This window comes from Electrophorus electricus, chromosome 19, assembly GCF_013358815.1.
Source record: "Electrophorus electricus isolate fEleEle1 chromosome 19, fEleEle1.pri, whole genome shotgun sequence".
In the NCBI taxonomy this organism is placed as follows: Eukaryota; Metazoa; Chordata; class Actinopteri; order Gymnotiformes; family Gymnotidae; genus Electrophorus; species Electrophorus electricus.
In genome coordinates this window covers 826,739-850,676 of record NC_049553.1, presented here as the reverse complement: position 1 = coordinate 850,676, position 23,938 = coordinate 826,739, and the positions used below count along the sequence as shown (strand labels likewise).

The window sequence follows — 23,938 nt, the reverse complement described above, 5'->3', positions numbered from 1 at the left end:
TGGGTAACCAGGTGTTTGAGGAGGAAGGCCCCCTCAGCCCTCGTCCCCGCGTCGTCTCCTCTGACCGACGCGACTACAGGAGCCTGGCGGCCGTGCGGCCCCTGTCCCGCCTCTCCCCGGAGCTGAAGGTACCGGGCCCCGGCCAGCCACTTCACCCCTGCCAGCCTTCGGCGGGTGGCGTGCCGTTCCTGCTTCGGAGGTGGTGGGCCAGAGACCTGCTCGGCTTGAAAACGTCCACGGGGGGCGGTTGTGGAAAGGCCTGATTAATCGATCTCTCTTGCGATCTCTCTTAACAAGCTGGTGTGAGGGCAGTAGCAGAAGCGTCTTGTTGCCGTTTCTGCTGGGGAGCTGGGGAGCTGGGGTGCCGTAAGCTCTCGTGAGTCTTGTTGCGGTTTGACCTCTTGCTCCAGCGTTCCAAATGTCACGTCGGAACGTCTTCGCGGACCTGTCTTTGTGTACTTCTGCTTCGGTTGCACGCTCCTCTATAGCGGCGCTAAAGAAGGTTGCACTAAGCAATTCGGACCCGTTTCAGCTGTGTTCCCGCCCTGTGGGCACGCGCGTGCCGCTGTGGACGTTGACCCTTGGCCCGACGGGCTCCTGACACCGTCTCTCCATCCCCAGACGCCCACGTCGTGCGGCAGAGGCAGTCCCGAGCAGCGCTCGTTTCGTGACCGGCAGAAGTACTTTGAGATTGACGTGAAGCAGCAAACGCCAGACAACAAGCCCAGGCCTCGCGTCTCGCTCGTGGGAGAGGATGACCTGAAGAAAATGAAGGAGGAAGGTGAGGCTTGGTTTCTTATCGCTGTGTTTGCATCACGTTTTAATCCAGATCCCTCCGGAGGGTCTTTTGTATGCACTCCCTAATTAGCAAATTTATTAAGCACTTTTAACAGTTTGGTTTTACATGAAGTGATTTGCGTGCCATCTGTTCCCATGACTACAGCAAAGCGAACTGAGCAAAAAGCACAGGAGTATTTGCTGGATGAGGATGAGGAGGATGAGGAGGAAGATTTAGCTAAGCAGGTGGCAGCATTAAAAGCCCATGGCAAGGTGCTCCTGGACGGCGTGGAGTACAGCGTGGAGTCGATCGGCAGCCGCTCTTCTACTCCGCCCAGGCAGTGTGCCACGCCTCCCGGCTACTGTGCCACGCCTCCCGGCTACTGTGCCACGCCTCCCGGCTACTGTGGCAGCTCAGGGTAAGAAACTGCCCTAGTCGCCTTATTGTCTGTAGCTATGTTTCTGTGTTTCCTCTTAAGGATGTGGTCAGTTTATGTCTCAAACATAATAATTAGTCCAAGTTTTCTAACGTGTGTGGTAGTGACTGTCCACCCTCGGGGACATTTGGACTATAACATTTCATGCTTCCAAAGTATAGACAAATCAGCCTGACAATAGACAATCATTTTTTGCTTACTTTATTCCCAAGGACTTCCTCTGTGGATGGCAAAGGTGATTCGCAGCGAAATTCCATGGAGGACAGCTATAGACTCGAGCAGAGACCCAACTCTATGACTGGGTAACCACAGGAACCGTCTCCCATCTGTCGCCCCGTCTCCGTCCCTCCGTGCTCCCTCGTCTTGATGCGTCTGTTGCATGTGTCTGCGTAGACTGGTCCCCGTGTACCCCGGCGAGTCAGCCGCCCCCATCCGGACAGCAAAGGCCGAGCGCAGGCACCAGGAGCGGTTGCGCATGCAGAGCCCCGAGCTCGCTGTGGCTTCCGACAAGGAGCTGTCGCCTGCCGAGAAGCGGGCGCTGGAGGCAGAGAAGAGAGCCATGTGGAGGGCGGCCAGGTAATGCCACCGGTCGTCCCGCCATCCACTCTCACAGGCGCCGTTTTGTTTCTTGTTCCGTGCGGTGTAGTTTTGTTTCATCTCTCCCTCTGTGACCGGGTTTTTACTGTTTCTGCAGTAACTGGATATTCTACGTGATCTGACCCTCCTTGGGTTCTCCTCCTGTAGTGCTTCTGTTTGTTTTTGTTTGTTTGTTTCGTATCATGGGTCTGGGCTTCCAAAGGTGCTCTAGAAGACTGAGTTTATTTCATCCAAATGTATTTGATGGATATAAGACGGTGCATTTGACGCAGCGCTTCCCTGCAGCACAGAGGGGAGTTCTGGGGTTAAGTTTCAGGAGCGTTCTCTGAGCATTTACGCTGACCGAACTCGGCTCCGTACTGCAGGAACAGTGCTGCACTTGGATAGTGTTGGCACTCCTTACTGATTTTGTCTTTGGCAGCCCAAACCCTGAAGTGTAATTTCCCCCCTTCTGATTCTTACTGTCTGTCACAGTGTTTTATCTTCCATCTGTACCCTCTCGCTCTCTCTCTCTCTCTCTCCCTCTCTACCTCCCTGTCTCTCCCTCTCTCTGGTTGGCTGCTCCCAAGGCCTTATGGTCTAGAGGAAGAAGTTAGGCAATATGAACAAGACCTGGCAAAGAGGCTGTACCAGTCCCGTGTGAGGGCGTCGCTAGGCAACGCTGCAGCCCCTCCCACTACCTGCTCCTCTTCCTCTCAGCCCAGGTCTGCCCACCCACAAAGCATCGTGGGGGCTGAGCTCTGGTGCCTATTTAAGCTGCTTCGCGTGCTTGTGGGAGTTGCGGTGTGAGGGCAGCTTCAGTTGCTAGTTTTGGAGTTTGCAGTGGGTGAATGTGTTGTGCTGGCTCCTAAAGTCACGTCCGCACGTGTGCAGTCTTTAGTTACACCCTTTACCTCTGCACTCATCCCTCTGCTTTTACAGCCCATGGTTTTCTGTAGTGTTTCATTATCTGGCGTTTTGTGGTTCCCGGTTTTTCTTTTTGCCTGTGACTGTCAGATTATTGTTCATTTGTTGACGCTGTCAGTCTAACTATTTAACTGTGGTTCCATACGTCTGCTCGGTCATTTTTCAGCTTGACTCCTGCATTCTTTGTCTTCTCCGTAGGGCTGCACAGTTAATCTCCCCATCGTGATTGTGTTCATTAGACTTCATCTCTCTCTCTCTCTCACCATGACCACACTTCTGTCTCTCTCTCTCTCTCTCTCTCTCTTCCTCCAGGATGAAGTCTCTGGAGCAGGATGCTCTCAAGGCTCAGATGGTCATTGCTAAGTCCAAGGAGGGGCGAAAGAGGGGCACCCTGGACCAGTTGACAGAGTCACCCTCCCCTGCTCCAACGCCCTCGCCCACCCCTATGGAAGGTGAGCCCTCTGTCTCCCCTGACCGAGGCTGCATGCTCAGTGTTGCCAGAACCTTCAGAACCTTCAGTTACAGAAAAGAAATCAACCGTCTATTCATCTTCCTTTTGCTCTCCACAGATGTCAGTCCTCGGGCTGTGACCTCTCCGGGTCGACTGGTATGGGACTTTTATTTTTTTAATCTTTTATTTCCTTAATTTAGTGGTGGGCTCTTGGGGGGGAAAATGTTGCCCAAGATGCTTTAAGTTGTGTTTTGAGTTCCTGCTATAATCTCACAGTGTCGTTTTGGTTTTCTGCCCACTGAACGTAAGACGCTGAATGAATCAGTCCGTTCTTTAATCTTCCATTCATCCTTCAAAGCAAACAACGCTCCGTTCGCATGACCTGCCTCATCCTTTTATTTTACATTTACCCTCTCCTCGTTCTTTTTCATCTTACCTGTTTTCTCTGTTTTCCGTGTTTTCTTTTCTTCTCTCACTCCCCCTCTCTATCTATCTCCATCTGTCTCTACCTCTGTTACTATACTTTTAGTCCCTGTCAGAAAAGAAGTTTGACTACCGACAATTCGCTGCCATTCCTTCTTCCAAACCCGTATACGACATTCAGGTATCGCCTGCATGCCAAGTTCCCAGCAACCCTGTACTCCCGTTAACCGCTCACATCGGTCCCATCCCCCTGGCTTTCCCTGTTGTGTCTCTCCCTCCTGGCCTGGCTGATAACCGGGAATGTCATTGGTAACTGGGAATGTCGCTGGTAACCGGGCCTTCCCATCCTCCGAGTAACCAACTTGGGCGTTAAACTTGCTGCTTCTTTAAGTCACAATTCAGCGGCCAGCTGAGAAACAGCGGCACAGGTACTGCTCCATTCCGAGTCTCATGGGAGTTTCCTTCTGTGCGACTTATCCCCCAGACTGTGGACGCAGAGGAGCTTTAAACGAGACTTTTGGTCCGCCGGCTTTATGGTGCTGCAAAACTTGGAATGATGCACTAATCTTAGGATGCAGCCTGACTAGTCCATTCCTCTTTAAAATCAAAACCCCTCCTACGCACTCTCATCAGTTAACTTGCTGGTCTGGGGTATTCATCCGTTAGACTGTGGGATCTGTGAGAAACATCTTTATGCTTCGTTTAGTTTTAGTATAAGTCTGAAGTTATGACCTTCCAGGCAGTGGGGGGGGGGGGGGGGGGGAAATTTCAAAAGATTGATCCTAACTGCTAAAAAACAGTGCACGTTATATTAGTTGTGATGAATCATTTCTTTCTTTTATTTTCTCATGCATCTAAAAAATATTTTAAGGCCTTTATCATGGCAGTTTTCAAGCCGGAACAGCGCTGTGCAGTTGTGGATTGGGACAGTACTAATCAAAACGCAAGGTAAAACATTGCAGTACTGAAATGATGATTTCCTTGTGTTGCAAGCAATCCACGTGATGTTTCGGCAGCAGGCAAATTGAATCTTTTAAGGAGTACTTCAATGCAGCACTAACCAGATAGCCGTCTGGGGTCAAAATGTTTGCTCGTCCTCGTCTCACAATGCCCATGGCGTGTGAGGATAACTAGGATGGGCTAGCTGCTCTGCGTGTAAGGAGAGACAGCAACTGATCAGGGTTCGCACGGGAACACTGGGAACTGGGGAAGGGCCTCCCTCGTTGGTGTTGGTGTTGTGTTGCTGTGGCTGTTTGGATAAACTATGGTCACATGGGGCAGAGCAATGAACTGGTTGCCATTGATATCTTTTACTGCGATACCACACCAGACCACCGAATTTGAACCTGAAGTTTCAAACGAAAAACTGCAAGGTTTAGGAACCGAACAAACTTGAACTGCCTTTCAGCTTTGAAGCTGACATTTACTTCAGAAAGTGCAGTCTGTCTCAACTCATGCAGGATCTCGTCAGTAGAAAGCATAAGGGCGTAACGAGGCGCTCGTCCTCTTACTGCCAGAAGCAATGCAGTGTGCAGGTCCACGTCTGTGTCCTGTGGTATCCTGCAGATACATAAAGGCTTTTAAGTTCTCAAGCAGAATTGGAAATGGTAGGGAAAGATGAGTGAGTTCTGCTCTGCTGTCTGGTGGCCTCTTGAGTGTGCCGATTTTGAAAGTGTTGTGTGCTGTTTGTGATGTCTTTGATGGACAGACTCCCAGTGTTGAACGATGCCTTCACCCTGACTGCAGAAAACGCTAACATCTGACTGTAGCTTGTGGTTGAACCAAAGCATAATTCAAGTATGACCCGTGGTGAAGAGCTCAGCACTGCTCACACACAACTAGTGCAGGTCCAGGACTGTGGCATGCAGATCTGTTTGATTACATTTCCCGAACGGTTTCGCCGGTACATGCAGGTTTCGGTAGGAGCTGTGACCGAGGCCGGACAACTTTTATGGCCCTGTTCTTCTTTATGAAGCTTCAGTGAGAGATGTGCCGTGGTTTAGATTGCACCAAAGTGCATGTGGCAGGTGGGTAAAGGATCCAACACTTGACCTGTAGTACCAGAAGAAGAGGAATTTGTGTTGCTCGAGGCTCCCAGCCAGGAGTGTTTTCTCATTGCTCTCTGTGGAAGGTGAAGGAATACACTTTGCTGTTCCTGAGAAATTGGTTTCTACCCTCGGGCTTTTCCAATGGTGATGGTTTTCTACCCTCAGGCTTTTCCAAATGCATATTTTAGTTTTGCTGGTCTCACCTTCATTCTTCTCTTGCAGTCTTCTGATGCCGCAGATGATGTTCACTTCATTGATGATGCCTCCACTAACCCACGTAAGTTGCAGAATATTTACTTTGTATATTTGCTTAATTAGTTTAAGACAAAGTGGTCTTAGGAGGACAAATTTTCAAGCGTACTCCTTGACTACACTCATTACATTTGACGATTACTTTGCTGACAGTTCTTGTCCCGTTGATACAGGCAATTTCCTAGGATAGGTGCTCTTCAGATATTGGTAGGAGGTCAGTGTGTGTATGTTTGTGTGAGTGCATGCTTGGGTCTTAAATGACTGCATATACCCAGGAGCTATTTGTAACGCATCTTAGACGGGTGACTGGTAGCCAGCCTGCTTTTGCAGCAATACTTTGGGGTTCTCCCTTAATGTGAATAAAAGGGTTCAAACTGGTAAAACAGGCCATATAAAATGATTGGATGTTTTGGGATTTTTTTTTTAATGTATGCACAACATGAAGACCTTTACAGTGACTTTTAAATTAAAATTGGGTCAGCAACTAGTTCGAGTACCCACAAACACTGAATATTTTAGCAGTGTTTGATTTCTAACAAAGCAATTTTAAACTGAATAACTTAAGTAGCCAGTTAAAATAGGTAATGAGTTTATTCTGATGTTGGGAGTTTGGAATTCACTAAAATGTCCAGTGCATGGGTGCTCAAGCAGGACAACTGGAAGACACCATCAAACTATTATTATATAGACAGTTTAGTTTTACCCTGCTGATGCACTATTGAAATAATAATATTTCCTTAATTGGCAAAAGAAAACCATGAAATTTTGTAAAAGGAGCTGGAGTTTTAAAAAGGGAGTAAATTCTTAAAGGTACATTCTGGGTTAATTGTAACTTGATCTCTATCAAAAATGTACAGAACTGTCTATTACCACAGACAAACATTTCAACATGTCTCTTACAATGGAAAACAACTTAAAGTGTATTTCAAATCCACTTAAAACAGTATCGAACAGGCCAATTACTGAAAAAGTTTTCAACACAAAAATCAGAACAGCTATTACGTTTAATTTACAAGTTAGGAATAGACACTTATAGAAGAATCTCTTACCAATGATGTTTTTATTGTTACTATTTTTAACTCCAGATATAAGCAGTGAAAGTTCAGACTACAGTCAGTGCATTGGTTATGGATAACTTCACATTCTTCCACCAGAAAAAGGAGCCCCATCTCCAAAATTTCTGAATTCTGGTTGACGGCTCAGTACTTCTTTTTTTTCACAGAAAGCAATCATGAGTGATTTATAAAATGTTTATTTCCATTTTTAAACATTTAAGTTCTAAATTAATTTCTTGCTCCATAATTCTATTTTGATTTACTTATTTCATGTTCTAAGAACATGGGAATGCATGAAAGTTTGTCTGAGGTAACAGCCTCCTTTCCACAATTATGATACAGAGATTAAGAAACAGTTGGCTCATAATATCCCTTTAATTACAACCTACATCACAATATGTAGCCCAGAAATGTGCTTGTCCTGAAAAATCACTGCTTCACATTGGCTTTCCATGCTGTGTGTGCATGACTAACCCTGGCCCTGGTGTGAAAATTGAACTGTTGCTCAGTAAGATTTAATATGCACACATTATCAAAAATGGTGCTTTCCAGCCAAACAGCTTATGATTTGCTGTGGCTTGTTGGAGCTTTGCAAGTGTTCAGTCTCTGCAGAATGTTGAGTGAGGAATCCACATCTGAGCTGCTATTTCCTTAAGAGCTCAGACCCCAGTTTGCATGCTGCAGTTACAGATCAGATTAGACAATGTTAGGTGCTGCTTTCAGGTACTTCGGTGTGGGTTATATCTTGGTACTCTGCTATCCCCCTGCATTCAGGGTGACCTTGTCTGTGTGTTCAGCCTGTCTGGAGAAACATGGATGGGTCTGAAACTGTAAAGCCATAATCAGCCTTTTGTAGACTAACATCTCATAGACACTGATATGTTTGTCTTGTTTCGCTCTCTAGTTTCCTCTGTAGATGCCAAGGTGCCGATAGCTCCTGTCGCAGCCAAATCTGCTCTAGAGGAGATGGCTCTGTACAGCAACAAGCGCAAACTCCGGCAGGGCCGGCGAAGCCTGGAGACACCGGTTCCTACATAACCGAACCACACGCACAGGGATACACACACATCCATAAACCAGACAGATTACGATAGCACGCATTAACTAGATATGTTAAGAGGTCTGAACTAAAATGACACACGTTCACAGGAATGTGTAAAAGACACAGACACACAGGTTCAACCACTCTGGATTCAGTGCTCACCTTCAGCACAGCAGGTTTTTAAGGAAACACTACAGCTTCTCATGTCGTGCACACCAGCTTTGCCTTTGCAGTTGACAGTCGGTATAGACGCGCGCGGCTCCACCTCTCTGTTAGATGCCGGGGATGACAGACCTCATACCAAACTCCAAACCGGCTTTAATTCCTCTCCTTTTCTTCAGTTTGCGTTTTAGAAGCTGAATTATTTTTAGCAGATTCTGGGTTCTTTTTAACAATTCAAATTCCGATTTCAATGCAAAAATAAATCGATTTACACAATAAAATTGTAAATGTAATAAATTTCACTAGCAAGCCGCCCAGAAAATCAGCCATTTTAACAGACTAGTCTGCTACCTTCACTGCCTAATATAGGCTGTTTTGGCCATACTTTTATGATTTTAAAAACCCATTTTAAACACCTTGTACCTAATTTATTACTGTAATGTATCTTAGCATTCTTGCATGGGCATCCTTCTATTTGAGGCTCTTACTTTTCTTTTCTTTTTTTTTTACAAGATTGTAAACTTATCGAAATTGTGGGTAAGAATACACATCAGTTAAAATTCATTTTTTATTCACTTTATATCCATTACAAAAATTGTCATCCACTGTTTTGGATCCATAAAACGATGCAAATGAAATGTTTTTTGTTATTGTTTTCTCGGTCCCATCTCATGTGACCTTCATGTGACTTTACTGCTTTAAACACTGTCATTCTACATATCACTTTTATGTGGCACATAAACAAGCTGTCCGGTTTCATTTTTGATTGTCAGCTTAAACCAAACCTAGTGGCTTTCTAGTCTTCCTGGACCAGGACTAGGAGAATAAAGGCTAAAGAAGGCACCAGTGTCAACATGGAAATAAACTTTCAGGTTGCAATGGTGACTTCCTCAAGAATATCTGAATGAACTCAACTTTTCAGTTTTTCTACTCGTTGCATCATAGTGCATGTTATTTGCTGGAACATTCCCAATGGCCAGACTGTCAGGCTGACTTGGGTAATATGCAGTAAATATCCTTTATCCAGCTGGGCAAATATTCTCAAACTTTAGTGTTTTGAAGAGAAGATCCACGTCCTTCTTATCACCTCCATCAACCCATGGTACATTTCTTTCTACTTATGATGTGGTTGAGGGAAGAACGATGCATTCCCTTAATCGCTGTTTCCATATGAAATCCCGTTCAGCTCTTTCCTCTGGGCCAGATACTCCAGAGAGGCATGTGAAGGTAGTAGATAATATGATTTTCCAATCTAACATTTGGTTAATTTAAATCTGATGCCACTGAAATTATTATTATTGTGTGAATAATGTACAAAAAGCAAAAACCCAAGTTGAAACTGAGCCAGTCTGCGCTAAGACTGATCCCGATGAGGTCCAGACTGGGTGCTCTTTGCATGTATATTGGCTTACTGCAAATTTTCTTTCAATCCTGGGTGAGGAAAGAGAATTTTCATCCCTCTCAAGAACGTTTGATATACAAACCAGTAATTCTGTTACTTCAGTTGCCATTTACACTGTGGTCATATGACTACCATGTCAAAAAAATGTTCATTTAACTTTACTAATCTTAGCTCTTCATGTTGCTTTTGCTAACTGAAATTCAGTTTTGCATAACACTTTGGGAATGGCTGACCTTTTATCGTATTTTTTAAAGACAGGTAGAAATCACATTTTCATGTCATTAGTGGGATTCACTACATTCTTGCAGCAGAACAGTTTTGATCACTCCCTGTTCTTTTGATTTCTTTGGGGGCTTCTTTGCTAAATGGGGAGGGAGGGTCCGACACCTGGGGGTAGATCATTCAGGACTGTAACTAGTGAATTTGTACAACCAAAGAAGTCTATTTTGTGGTTCAGGAATAATAAAGTTTACTTTTCATTTAATGATCCGATGTCCCAAAATGTCTTCACTTGTACGTTAATTTGTCAAAGATAGCCATACTTTAATTCGAATGTTTAAAGTTCATCGATATTTACTGTGCAACCTTTCATCTTGTGTGAAGTGCATTGTTATTTTGTCAGGATAGCTTTTGTTTGTGTGGGGAGACAGAGAGTGGAAGGTTTGGGGGCCACCAGAATAAGGAGATGAACATCAAAGTTGAGGCGTTGGGAGAATATGACACTGTACACCAAAGTGTGTGGCTCTAGCCTTAACTGGGCTGGTTTATTCTGGTGCACCAGACCACCAGTACATAAAGCTGGAACAGACGATGGATCATCTCCCTTAGCCCCATATTCAGAGCCTAACGATCAGAAACTGGTTTTACCATTTGCAATTGTGCAGAAAGCTAGACAGGACAATTGTAAACTACTGATGTAGAGTGACAGACCTGTTACTCCTCCCATTCACCAAGGTATAGTGTAGATAATAGAAATCCCTATATTGCCGCTGATTGTGCTGAAGTATGAGGTGCTAAAGTGTCCAAGTTTATCCTTCCATAATAACCAGTCGTCTCTTTGGTTTTGTGTTTTTTGGTTGGTTGTTCTTCCAACTTTAGTTGTTATGCCTAATCCCACCCACAAAGCTAGCTCTCTCCCATCATACAACTGTCAGCTGTGGAGGGTGTGACAAGCACGTGCTTCCTCTGAGACTTCTGCAGCCCAGCATCTCATCTTTCCAAGCTACTGCCCATGCTACGAGACAGGGCAGCTGAACACACACCAAAATTGCCTTGTTAGTTACCATCTGAATTGTGCTGAACTGGGGAGAAGTAAGCCCCAAATTGAGGTCAGAAATATAATTGTCATATATGTAGTCATTTCAGATTGCTGCCAATTCTAGAAAGCAAAGCCATATGAACAAGAGGTTATATGGTGATTATATTGCTGCTATGCCCTCGGCTGACTGAGACAGCAGGCAGTTTGAGCTTGTTTCTGCGTGTTCCCGTGCCGTTCTTCCTAGAATCGGGACTGTGAGGAACTGGCCTGCTGCCCCTCTGTAAAGGTAACACACACACACACACACACACACACACACACTGCTCTGTTTATCTCTGTCCTGTTCAATAGTCCTACATGGTGTGTCACTGGTGCTGTTTTAACCTGGTACATCATGCTGCTTTGTCATGTTTGCTAAAAGTTGCAAAGACAAAAGCAGCCATACTACTCTGATCATCAGTACTGATGCATGAAAAGATGTGGAAAGAGTTCCCACAAGTTATTCTTTCACTGTTGTTAGAAAACTTCTAAATATGGGCCCTTGTGATTTGAAAGGTTTCTTCGCTGTGTGTCCTGTGTCTCTGCCTCACCCTCTGGAGTGTCCTGTTCTGTGCATTGTGAAACCACACAGCACTGGGGCTGTCAGACAGCAGGTCGGCGTGCTCCTGCGCCTCACCTTCCTGTATGTGAACACAGCACAGTCACTTATAGCTGGAACCCACTCAACCTGTGTTCATGTGTACATTTACTGATTCCGTTAGCCAGATGATTCCTTATAGGGACTGAGATTTGGCCCCTAGTAACAATATTTGTGCAACAGTAGTCCAAAGGTTAAAGTCCAAAGCCTAAGCCAATGTTAATATTCTAGTAATCTCATACTTGTTGTCTTGTTGGGATATTCGGGTCGCAGTCTTACTAACCAGAGCCAAAGCTTTGTCCACAGGCACCAAACCAGGCCTGATTGGTCCCTCTCTCAAGATGGACAGAACCTCATCTGGTAACAAGAAGGACTCATTGTACCAGCTCTCAAACTCTGCCACGAATACAAAATAACATCAGTGAATGAGTAATGAGCAGTTATATTATTAAATAAATATGTGAGAGGTCTAAGGAACATAAAATGTGTAAGCACATGAGATTATATACACATCTCAAAAAGACTGAAAACCTGTACGTTTCCTTTGTAGGAGAAGGAACCCGGCCTAATACGGATATTTAACTTAAATTAAAGCTCAGTTTAAAAAAAAAAGTTCGTAGCAAGATTTTAGCTTGACTCTGCAATGCTGAAAGCGCTCTTCTACGCAGAGTGGACTAGCTGACATCCTCACTTGCATCACACTGTGCATCTCCCACAGCATCCTACACGTTTGTGCTGATTAGCATGCTGTGTGTGGCGTACCCGTGAGCAGGCGCACGCGACACTGAGCCACCAGGTGCTGACAGTAGCGCACCTCGGCCCTGGTAGCCAGCAGCTCATCGTGGGCCTGCCTGTAGTTGTCCTTCATCTCCCTGAGGCTGAGGACGAGAGCCAGCTCGGCCTCCTCCAGCACAGGCTCGCCCTCCGCACTCACAAACTGCCCTGGGGAGGCAAACGGAAGACGACACGAGCCTCAGCACAACGTGAGCGGCTTCGCGTGCGCTTTTGTTGGGTAGTGGGATGTGGAGTTTGGCTGGCTGCCAGGTGACGTACACACCCTGACTCTGCCTTTTCGCCCTGAGATGCTCCAGCTCCGAGCCCACTTTGTCTATGTCCCGTTTGGTGGCGTTGATGGCGTCTGTGAGTTTGTGCAGTTGGGCCGAGCGCTCCAGCAGCACGGCCTTGTTCGCCTTCAGGATGCGCTTCAGCTCACTGCCTCTCTCCGCCTTGAAGTGCTCAAATGCCTCCATCTTGGATGGAGGAGTGCTGCCAAAAGACAAGTGCAGCATTGCAATCATTTCCTGCATGCGGTCAAGTTACCCCATGCATGCACTTCCACATTTGCAGATCATTTATGTAAAATACAACATGTCTGAACTCCAATAAGGTGATATACTGCTTGTTGGTTGGTTTGTTTTTCTTTCAGTGAACAAATTCCAACTAATTATTTTTAACACACCAGGAGTCAAAGTATGAGCAGAAACTCAGCCGTCCACATGAGTAGGACAGACGCGTTTACCAGTAGCCAAATGGGGAAAGTTTCATACGCGCTTCTCTTCCTTCCAGTGTCTTTCACGGGCAGAGGCTCCAGACCCTCCGGATCCAGCGTGGCTAAGGGGGCCTCCGGCTCTTTCTGGGCCACAGCAGGGCCTTCTGTTGGACTGCAGCTCTTTCCATTCTTTCTATCCAGAATTAAAGAGCAGTATGTGAACACAGCAGATTCCACAACCGTTCATATATCCACTAACAGCTTATGAATCTAAACCATACCCACGTGCAAACGGCCTATAAAAATCATATATTCACATGGGTTAAGAACCAATGTGCCATATACTCGAATGACATTGCAGTTCTTCATACTATTTCTGAAATAGATATAAATGGATCAAATATGTATATGAGCAATCATGTTAAGGAGCGCATATCATTTTAATATAAAATGTGCATCCTGTTTCTGTGTTATGAGTTGAATTACCTGCTGCTATCTTTCGCTTTCTTTCCTTTGCTTCTGCTGGGAGACGGTGTGTGTCTCTGGGAAGGTGCAGCCACGCCGAGGCCAAATCCGCCCTCCAACTCGCCTACGGCCCCCTCGGGCTCCCGGGCCTGCACAGAACGGACGGAGGCGCTGTATTAGCTCAGAGGGAGGGGGGCGGTGTCTGCAGATGAGCGCCACCTTCACACTGAGATGCGTTAAGCTTACTTTAGCAGCAGAGGAGGATGACATGCTATGGACTTTCTCTACCAGAGTGTGTTTCTGACCGAGCTGCTGCTGCTCTCTGTTACACACACACACACACACATAGTAATTGTTCTGAGTTGGCTACCAGTTCATTTCCAGTTCATTAACCTTCATTAAAATAAATGAAATGGTACAATCACTATTAAGCAGGTAAGCAAGCCGTTCGGTAGTTCCTAAAGGTTAACTTACTGGACTATTTTTTTAAACTGGGCAAACACTTCCTGGATCTGTCTAGCATTCACAATCTGAAATGGTCCAAAAGATTGTGGTGTCAGAAATTACACTGCTATTCATATTGTTCAAATATACCTTGTGCTATTTCATTTACTTGTTTATCTTTTATTTCTGCAAATACTGACTGTGATCTCGTCCAGTGTGCCGGCCAGGTATCTCTGAACCTGGCTCCTCACCTCAGCCACCTGGCTCTCCGACAGCTTCTCATACGACACCCCCGCACGATTAGCCTTTGTGAGAAAAGCTGGATTGTACAGCACATGTGCAAATGTACTCATTATGTAATCTGCCATGTTTGTGGTTGTTGCTGCTCATAGGCACTAACCAGTGTGTCCTGAATGGATAGCTCCTGCTTCAGTTGTTGGATTTCTTTTTTCAGCCTGTGTACCTGGAGCTGAACACAGACAGTCATGTGGTCGCCATTAACCTAGTTCCAGATTTTTGTACCACATAATTTTAGGTCACAAGACATTTTGTGTAGTCGAGGGCCATGTTTGATCCTCTAGAAGGTTTCTCTTGTTTAGAAGTTCCAGAAATAATGTGTCATGTGTTACTGGGCCACCAGTCAGTGAACCACAGGTTAAAATGCTGCATCAGTATCTGCAAACACTTTGTCTGATTTAGATCACTTTAACGTGCACATCCGCCAAGGTCGTACAGCAGGGTCCATGTGCTCGTTGACGGACGGCTCGGTGCGTACACACTTCATCCTGGCTGCGAAACGGAGAGTGGAGAGCTGCAAGACAGGCGAGACGAGAGATTTCAGAGCCAGAGTCTGGAAAAGGGTGAGAGGAGTGCTTCCCCCTGACCGACCCACCCACCCATACACAGGCTGGGCCCTTGCTAAAGAAGCCTGCTCACCGTCTCCTCGATATGCGCTGCCTCCCCGTAAATGTTGGCTACCAGCACAGTGTTGCAGTTCCCACCTGCACAAACACAGCAAGTTTAACGACCCGCTCGCAGTCCCACAACCTTTTAATTCATAGAAATTAGCCTGCTATTAGGAGTCGTTGCTGGGGCTCGGTGTTGGACTGACCAAGAGAGTCTCTGAGCGCGTGCGTCAGCTTGCTCTGTCTGAAGGGCACGTGCTCGCGGCGCCTGTCGGCCAAGGCCATGATGGCCTGCTCCAGGAAGGACAGAGACCTATTGATATACATGGCCTCTCTCTGCACCTGGCCCTCGGACTGGGAGAAAGAACAGTAAGAGCCATCAGGCGGTTAACCACACTAAGAGCAGAGACAAACGCAAAGCTGCTAACACTGTATGGCCACTGCACTTGTCAAGGCTTTTATACTCACTCACAACTGGAGCTTCTGGCAAATGCTGCATTTACAGTATGCGTGGAGAAATATCCTGCAACCACTAGCAGCCTAGTGACGGACGCAAAGTGAAATATGAACTCACCCCAGTTTTGCTCAGCCTCTCTGAACCTGCAAGGTCCACCAGATTTAGTTTGGACGTGACGTACGTCGCATTTGACAGTGTGCGAGACCGAGACTGTACCATAGCACCCACACACACAAACACAGAGCCATGTTACATGGATTGTAAGGCTTCTTCTCTCACGTTGCTATAGTTTACTTATAAAGCTGTATTTTGCCCAAATACATGGCAGACTAAACATTGTGCAATGAAAGAGTAAGATGTTTCACCTCAATGTGGATCGTGAAGATACAATGTGACCTGGAAGAATTCTTATTGAGGGCATGCTCTCCAATTATTCTATTCATCTCACCCTGTCAGAACAATAAGGCCAATGCATAACCTTATCACTACTCAGTAAATTATAGTATATCTGTTAGGTACACCTCACCTCACAAGATTTAAATTTACATTTAATAATAATTGTAAACCTGGATTTACTACATAGATCCTTGCTTACCTCAAAAAGCAAGTTCAGGGCCTCCTCTTCACTGTGAACTGGATGTAGAGACAGTCCCTTCACTAAAACCCCGCCACCTGGCTCTTCCACCACAGTCAAAGGTCCTCCTTGGGGCTCTTGGCTCCCTTTTATTGAGGCTAACAGGTCCAACAAGGTCTCATTGTAGATCTCCAGGTATGAAAGGTGCAGAGAGAAGGTGTGACCTACACGGTGCTCCACCTCCCGAAACACCTGCAAGCAAAAGGACAGTGCACGCGCACACACAGATAATAAAACACTGCAACAGACTATGTAAAGGTTTTGCATTTTCCCTACTCTAACAACCAAACTCTATAATTAAGAGCTTGGTATGTACCTAATGTCTGAGATCTGTTAGCAAACAAGCAAATATGGAGCATATGGGCAACTGGGCTTGATGGCCACTGATTTAGTTCTTAGTACAGCAGTCGCGTACCTCTTGTAGGGCACGAGGGATAATTCCTCTTTGCCTATACGCCTCTGTGGCACCAGTGATCGTGTATGTCTTTCCTGCTCCAGTCTGGCCAAAGCACATAATGGTACCTAACATGACGGGTTTCAAAAAGAGAGAGAACATTGTGCTCGAGGGTCAGACATGATAAATCTAATTTTGTTCTGCATAGTGTTCAATACATCGGTATTAAGTTGAATACATAAAATTTGTAAATCTTAGTCACTCATTATATAAAGACTATTACAAATAGGGAATGAGTAATGTAATAATAGTTGCTTTTTTAGCACTATAAGCACTGGGGTTTGTGTGGATGTGTGGGATGCACTTAGAACATGTTTCTAGTAGGGCTTGGCAACTACTGACCATTGTAACCCTGCAAAGCGCTGAGCACCACAGTGTGTGCCACATGTTCATAGACCTCTTCCTGAGACGCACTGTGCAGAACCCCATTCAGGCGAAAGGACCAGGAGCTCGTTTGGTTATTCACCACCCCCCTTCTGGAACACCGCCTCTGGTGCACATTCACAGTCTGAGAAAGAGAGGCATGAAAATACGCTTGGATAGGAAATAAAGCCACAACAAGTTAGAGAAAAAGCAACGGCTTTGATAACTTTTGTTTATGGTTAGTGAAACTATGGTGATGCATGAAAATTCAGTTAGGTTAAGAGAATCTTAAGAAAGTGATGAGGTCAGGGTTAGGTTTCAGAAACGTATATGAAAGTCTCTTCTGTTGAGTGTGCTGTGTACCTGTTTATCAGGCAGGTATTCAATGAGGTCTTGTGCAAAGCAAGCCGTGGGTCTGGTGCGGACATACACCTTTACCTCATTGCTGTTTACATTCATGATCCCTGTTATGAATAAAAGTTTAAAGTAAAGGTTTTCAAAAAATAAATGTTGAACAACTGTAGTCTAGTTACCATATTACCCATCACAAACTGTACGGAACAGCTAACAACCTTCTCCAGGGATGACCATTTGAATGACATTAGGTAGTTAAGCTTTGCTTTGAATACTTCATTTATGCTTGTACCTGATAATGCAGGCTCCTATAGCCTGGAATTAAATCAGATTCCTTGCCTAATGGTGCTCCTTGAAGACTAGTGTGGGCCTAAGAAGTCCAGGATTTTTACAGAATGTAGCCTAGCTAGCACTCAGAAACAAAAATTCTGCAAAAAAGGTAGCAACCAGTCAATAAATTCTGCGGTGTTTTTTCGTCTCAAAAAACTTTCTGCATTCAAAACCGCCAGGGTGGCACCAATCTTAAAGAAGCCACACTCAACAGCTCCAGCATAACCAATTACAGACTGGTATCACTTCTCGCTTTCTTAAAGGTTCTTGAACGAGCAGTTTACAATCAATTATCTCTTTTCCTCACCCAGAACCAGCTCCATGTTCCCAATCAGTCTGGCTACAAACCATCACATTCTACAGAAACAGCCCTCATAGCAGTGACAAAGAAACTTCATGCTGCTAAAGCTGCCAAACTGTCATCTGTCTTGATTCTTCTAGACCTTTCGGCATCCTTTGACACAGTAAACCACAACATTCTCCTCTCTGTTCCCTCCAGCCTTGGCATGACTGGCTCTGCATGGAAATGGTTTTAGTCCTATCTGGAGGCACTATTAAGTGACATGGACTCCACTGGTGTCCTCCAGGGCTCAGTATTAGGCTCTCTTCTGTACATCCCAGTACTACCCAGCCCTTACAATGACCTCAGTTTCCTTTGAGAACTCCCTGGTATCACTATTTGAAGCTGCACATAATCTGGGCATAACTTTGGACAACCAGTTTTCATTCTCAACTCATGTTTCAAATCTGACCTGGTCTTGCAGATTTTTCCTTTGTAACATATGAAGAATTTGGCCCTTTCCTTTGCAGGAAGCTGCGCAGGTGCTTGTGCAGTTTCTTGTGATCTCAAAGCTAAACTACTGCAACTCGTTACTTGCTGGTCTTCCTCTAAGAGCCATCAGATCTCTATAACTTGTCCAGAATGAAGCTGCACGACTGGTCTTCAAGCTTCTAAAGTTCACACACATCACTCCGCTGCTGCGCTCCCTTCATTGGCTTCCAGTAGTTGTCAGATTTAAAACCTTGATGCCTACAAAGTTAACATAATCACAAAATTAACTTAATCCCAAAAAAATATTGCATTCCAGCCACTGCATTTCAGCCCTGCCACAAAATGGCCTGCTAATATAATTTTAGTGATCTTCTTATTAGCTCTGGAGAAAGTGTTAACAAGGACAAAGCAGCTGATATCACTCTGTCATGCTGATTTAGAAGAGCAGACTGGTTGCTTTGAAAGGGTGGTGGTGCTTGAAGTTTTCTTCTGTTAACCATGGTTACCTCCAAGGAAACACGACCAGTCATAGCACGTGCAGACAGCATCTAAATCAACCATTTATTGAATCATCAAGAACTTCCAAGGAGAGAGGTTCAACTGCAGTGAAGAAGGCTTCAGGGTGCCCAAGAAAGTCAAGCAAGCGCCAGGAACGTCTCCTAAAGAGGATGCAGAGCTTGTTCAGGAATGGTAGAAGGCAGGTGTGAGTGCATCTGCACGCACAGTGAGGCGAAGGCTTTTGGAGGATGGCTTGGTGTCAAGAACGGCAACAAAGAAGCCATTTCTCTCCAAAAAAACCCCCATCAAAGACAGATTGACATTCTGCAGGAAGTATAGGGATTGGACTACAGATGACTGAGGTAAAGTTATTTTCTCTGATGAAGCCCCCTTCAGACTGTTTTAGATATCTGGACAAATTATTGTCTGGAGAAGAAAAGGTGAGTGCTACCATGAGTCCTGTGTCTTGCCAACAGTGAGGCATCCTGAGACCATTCATGTGTGGTGTTGCGTCTCGTCCAAGGCAGTGGGTTTGCTCAAACGTTTTCCTTAAGAACACTGCCATGAATAAGGAATGGTATCAAAACATCCTCCAAGAGCTACTTCTCCCAACAATCCAGGAGCAAGTTGGTGATGAACAATGCTTTTTCCAGCATTGATGTGATAACCAAGTGGCTTGGTGAACAAAACATTGAAATTTTGGGTCCATGGCCAGGAAACCCCCTAGATCTCAATCCCATTGAGAACCAGTGGTCAATCCTCAAGAAGAGGGTGGACAAACAAACACAGAAACTGTGATCAACTCCAAGCACTGATAAGACAAGAATGGGTTGCCTTCAGTTAAGATTTTGCCCAGAAGTGGCTATCCAACATGCCAAGGTGAATTGCAGAAGTCTTTAAAAAAGGATCAACACTGTAAATATTAGGTCTTTGCTTAAACTGTTTGCTTAAACTGTATTTGTAAATAAAATGTAAAAAAACAACAAAAAAACATGAAATTGTACTTCACTATACCATATAAACATCTGACAAAAGTATCTTTTAAAAAAACTGAGACAGTAAACTTTGTGAAAACCAATATTTGCTGTCGGCCTCAAAACGTTTGGCCACGGCTCTGGATAAGAGCCTCTGCCAAGTGCAGTAAATAAATATAAACCTAACTAGTTTTTTGGGGAGAGGAGGGGTTAGTTGGTTGTTTTTTGTTTGTTTGGCTTTTTCAGCGACCTTGATAAATGCTAAAATTGTTTATTCTTTCTACCTAGCTAAGAAAAAAATCTAAAACTAATAGTTAATATCTAACTGCATATCCATCGAAACTTGCTATCCAAACATGACAGGATAAACGAACGAGGTAGTTAACCTAGCTAGCTAAACTCTGCCTGTCCAGACCTGAGTTTGACACTCAACCCTCGTAGTTAGCACATTTTGGAAACTGGAAACTCACCTTTATAGGCGGTAGCTGTTATAGCATTCAAAGTAATTTAAAAGTAATCATGATTCACTGACATAAACACGCAGCGAGACAAAATGATTATGCTAGACAACATGAACAGCTCCAGTGTTGCCACTGTTGTCAAGGCAACAGCGGTCGAGGCGTGGACAGGGGCGTGTCGCGCAGCCTTGTAGGGGTGCCGTCATACGCGTGCGCAGTAAGGGTGCAACACGAGCACTGCAAAATGTCCTGCAAAGCAATACTAGAAAACCTTCAGCTTTTTGCCATTACTGCATTTTACTACCTTAATTGTCTGCGAGTAGATTAATTAAGGATGTTTTGTTTTTAAAATAATTACATGCATATTTCTAAACCTAATTTTTAAAATGAATATTCACGTCTTTCAGAGCATTTTAACGACAACTAGTCATTTATTGCCAAATCTTGCACATTCGTCTGCCAGAACCGCTACATCGTTACAACGCATGAGTGAATTCTGTTTAGTATGACGAGGGTTTTGGTTCAAAATGAATCAATTAATTTATGACATCATGTGGCAATAAATATATAATAGTAAAATAAAAAGTGAATATAAATTATTACATGTATAAATTGCTATCATTATATAGATATATTACAATGATGCTACCAACTACATGAAATAAGCCTTTGACTGTTACCTGACACTTTTATCCAAAGCAACTTACAATTATGACTGATTACAACTTGAGGGCCTTACTCAGGGGCCCAACAGCAGCAACTTAGCAACGGTTGGGCTTGAACCAGCAACCTTCCAATTACAAGTCCAGTACCTTAACCACTGAGTTGCTCTACCACTCTCATGTACCTGCTTCAAAATAGAGAGCACTTTAAATGTATCTTCATAGGGGTCTGCAAATGAAACTGATGCACATATGAGACATCCACACACCTGCAAGCACGACTCTAAATCCTAACGGCCCACCTGCTCAGGGTCATCTGGGTGCTGTCTCACAGCTCATATGTAAGGAGCTTAGCTAGCTAGATCTGTAAGCCCTTCAACCTGTGCCTATTGTTCATCAAAAAGCATATGCATGTGCCTTGTATCAGATCGAGGCTTTTTTTTTTCTTTATATAGGATTACTGGAAGCAAGATAAATTTAAAATAGGATTATATGCGCTGGTTTGATGGTAACTGACAGAAGAGTGGATCCCATTTAAGCCAACTAGTTAGCTTATGTCGCTTTAATTTACAGCTCCTGTTTCTAACAGAGGCAGCACACCATGTTTGTACTACATGGTGGCCCAGCAACACAAGGCCTGAATAAACTCATGGCCAAGAAGCAGGTGTTTATTCAGCATAAACCATCTCTAAAGAAGGCGCTTAAGACATCAACATTTAAAGGTCCTAACATTAATGTTGCCACCCTTCACTGGTGGTGAAAGACAAAGAAGACTTAACCTGTTGGCCACAGAAAGAGACATGCGATACTTCATTTTCATTTCAGCCACGAACAGGTGGGTTGTTGCTTCCAACAGTCTTGATGCTAGCAGTCCTACTGTCATCTGTTTTCCAGTGGTGAAGGTCAGGCTTAGCATACCAGAGTACACTCCCTGCAAAGACTGGAACAGACGCCCTCTCACACACACTGGCAGAGCATGAAGTTAATAGTACTTAACACAGATTAATTATGAATGCAAATAAATGTAATACAGGAGTAAAATAATATATGGATGAAATATAAAAATATCACTTACATACTTGACCGATTGTACATCTTGTCTGCATTGGAAAGCCAGCATCTGCTCCATCCTGACAGTGAGCTTCATCTGTTCTCACTTCCTTCCACGAAGGCTTTGAAGATGCCTGGACCCACCGTGGTCTCTGACGCGAACTCAGCCAAACAACTTTGCAGATGCGGGTGGGGCATTTGGGTCAAGATGAGCTAGCTGATGAATTGAGTGTAATTCTGTGTGTTCACTGAAATATTGAGTACAATCACTGATTTTAGTACCTGAAGATTCTTCATTTTATATTTGGACGCAATAATATTTGATATTATTGTCTTTATCAAATGTTAAAATAAAATAGTAATATGGTAACTTGCCACCACTATGTTAGGTTTTGCTCATGACCAGTTCACAACAAACTAGTAATCAGTTGGAATGTAATGCTTCTGTGGTAAATACATTACAGGATTGTTAAATATTTGCAGGTGGACAGCAGGTATGGAGTTGACTGGGATGGACCTCAGCCCCACAGCACTGTGACTGTGCCAGACCCTCGTCTTCCTCATGAAGTCACTGATGATGAAAATGCCTCATTGCCTGCTCCAGCCTGAGGCTTGTGGGTAGGCCGTGGCTGATTACCTAGAAACTCTGGAACTATATAGAAGCATGCTTTAATGATTGGAATGAACATTTCATTTTAGGAACAAATCTTTTTTGATGTCGTTCAATTGTCATGGAGTAAATTGTCATTGAGTAAAATGTCACTGAGTAAATACCATTAAGAACATTGCTGTTCGAGGAGACCAGAGGCAAAATTTGTTATAATAAACATATTTATTATTTTTTTTATTAATTCACATTTTCAGTTTTCCAGTTTTCAGTTATTTTCAAACTCCATTTGGAATGGCATATAACACACAACTTGGGTTAAGATTAAACTAAAGAAAACCTGAATAAACTGAGTTAATTCTAAACATCATTTTAAAACCCATAAAACATTTAAACTTCATTCAGTAATCCTGTAAAGCATCTTGCCTTAATCCTGCTCTTGGAGAATCACAGCCCTGTACATTGTACACAGCTCCCTGATCTAACTTCCACTCTTCAGGTCAGTAGCGTTTCACTATGTATCACAGTCCAACAGGATTGAGAAAGTGGATGGGCCTACCCAGTAAAGTCACACAATAGTACTATAAATAAGAAACATGAACAACAAAACTGAACAAAAATGTGGGTGAGCCATTACACCAGGCCAAACATGTGCCGTTAACTGAAGCTTTAAGTAAAATGTCTAATTCAGAATAACTGCACATGATTCTCACTTCAAGCAAACAGGTAGAAGATAGTAACCAATGCCACTTCAACATTGAGCTTGGCCCTGTCTGTCCGAGATTCGATGAATGAATGATGTCAATACCGCATCCTTGTCTAGTCTTCCCAACTGTCCAGCATCCATAGGCCAGTTAGTGCTCTGAAGAATTTTTAGAACAGAATAGACAAGTTGAAAAGGGTTCAGAGTCGCAGTGGAAGTAGATGGATGCAGGCCCCCGTGAAGATGCATCTAGATCTTGTTGGATAAGTGTAACAGAGTCCCTAACTCACTCAGAACAGCTTTTCCTTCTTTATTTTCACACACACTTTTGCTGCAGCTAAAGACAGGTCATTCATACTACTCAGTCACCAAGCTCGCTATGTTTTGAAGCGTGGAAGTGACAATTCACATTTCAAGGCTTATTACAGTAGGCAGTAGTGTCATTGACATAAATCATTAAATATATGCAGTACACACCGATAATTAAAATTACATTATTTATTTACACATTTTATGGCACATTTAATTATAACCACTTTTTACATTTACATTTTTACATTTCAAGGCTTATTACATGTAGTCAGTAGTGTCATTGAAATAAATCATTAAATATGTTGCCACATGATGCCATATATTGATTGATTGATTGATTGATTGATTGATTGATTGATTGATTGATTGATTGATTTAATGTGTCCTCCTAAAGAAAACCCTCCATAATTGAATGCTTGAATTGGATGGACTAAAACTGCTGATAAATATGTGCCTGCATAGCTTTAGTTGTGGAGGCTGGGTGGAATGACCGTTAGTTCATGAATAGCTCCTCCCCATTCAGTTGCATTAAAAACACTTAAGACATTTGTGCTGCAGAT

At 44.0% G+C, this 23,938-nt stretch overlaps 2 protein-coding genes across 27 annotated transcripts in view; one reads left to right on the top strand and one right to left on the bottom strand.

The window, feature by feature from the left end:
• scrib (scribble planar cell polarity protein) overlaps nucleotides 1-10,036 on the top strand; it is a 64,815-nt gene extending 54,779 nt beyond the window's left edge. For 18 of the 25 annotated variants that reach the window (XM_035519787.1, XM_035519780.1, XM_035519779.1 and 15 more), the window contains 10 exons: nucleotides 622-781; nucleotides 944-1,196; nucleotides 1,427-1,516; nucleotides 1,608-1,790; nucleotides 2,381-2,515; nucleotides 3,030-3,169; nucleotides 3,287-3,324; nucleotides 3,698-3,772; nucleotides 5,862-5,916; nucleotides 7,851-10,036. In XM_035519787.1, coding sequence (XP_035375680.1) covers nucleotides 622-781; nucleotides 944-1,196; nucleotides 1,427-1,516; nucleotides 1,608-1,790; nucleotides 2,381-2,515; nucleotides 3,030-3,169; nucleotides 3,287-3,324; nucleotides 3,698-3,772; nucleotides 5,862-5,916; nucleotides 7,851-7,984 — 1,263 coding nt within the window. In that variant the 3' untranslated portion in view covers nucleotides 7,985-10,036. Of the gene's footprint in view, nucleotides 1-621; nucleotides 782-943; nucleotides 1,197-1,426; nucleotides 1,517-1,607; nucleotides 1,791-2,380; nucleotides 2,516-3,029; nucleotides 3,170-3,286; nucleotides 3,325-3,697; nucleotides 3,773-5,861; nucleotides 5,917-6,064; nucleotides 6,106-7,850 lie in introns of all 25 variants that reach the window. The other 7 variants (XM_035519792.1, XM_035519802.1, XM_035519789.1 and 4 more) reach the window with 6 other exon arrangements.
• Nucleotides 8,649-20,153, bottom strand: kif9 (kinesin family member 9). Of its 2 annotated transcripts, none has more exons than XM_027019400.2 (21): nucleotides 20,057-20,153; nucleotides 17,022-17,122; nucleotides 16,638-16,803; nucleotides 16,257-16,363; nucleotides 15,803-16,033; nucleotides 15,573-15,656; nucleotides 15,325-15,417; nucleotides 14,957-15,104; nucleotides 14,782-14,846; nucleotides 14,579-14,656; nucleotides 14,246-14,314; nucleotides 14,046-14,150; nucleotides 13,876-13,931; nucleotides 13,648-13,723; nucleotides 13,423-13,550; nucleotides 12,995-13,129; nucleotides 12,505-12,713; nucleotides 12,210-12,389; nucleotides 11,731-11,843; nucleotides 11,401-11,490; nucleotides 8,649-11,088 (listed from the first exon to the last, which is right to left on the bottom strand). In XM_027019400.2, exons 2-21 carry the CDS (start codon nucleotides 17,115-17,117, stop codon nucleotides 10,960-10,962), a joined length of 2,358 nt encoding a protein of 785 aa, XP_026875201.2. In that variant the 5' UTR covers nucleotides 17,118-17,122; nucleotides 20,057-20,153; the 3' UTR covers nucleotides 8,649-10,959. The 2 variants fall into 2 exon arrangements, with proteins under 2 accessions (XP_026875201.2, XP_026875202.2); XM_027019401.2 differs by having other exon boundaries at nucleotides 11,731-11,804.
• Between the last annotated feature and the right edge of the window lie 3,785 nt (nucleotides 20,154-23,938).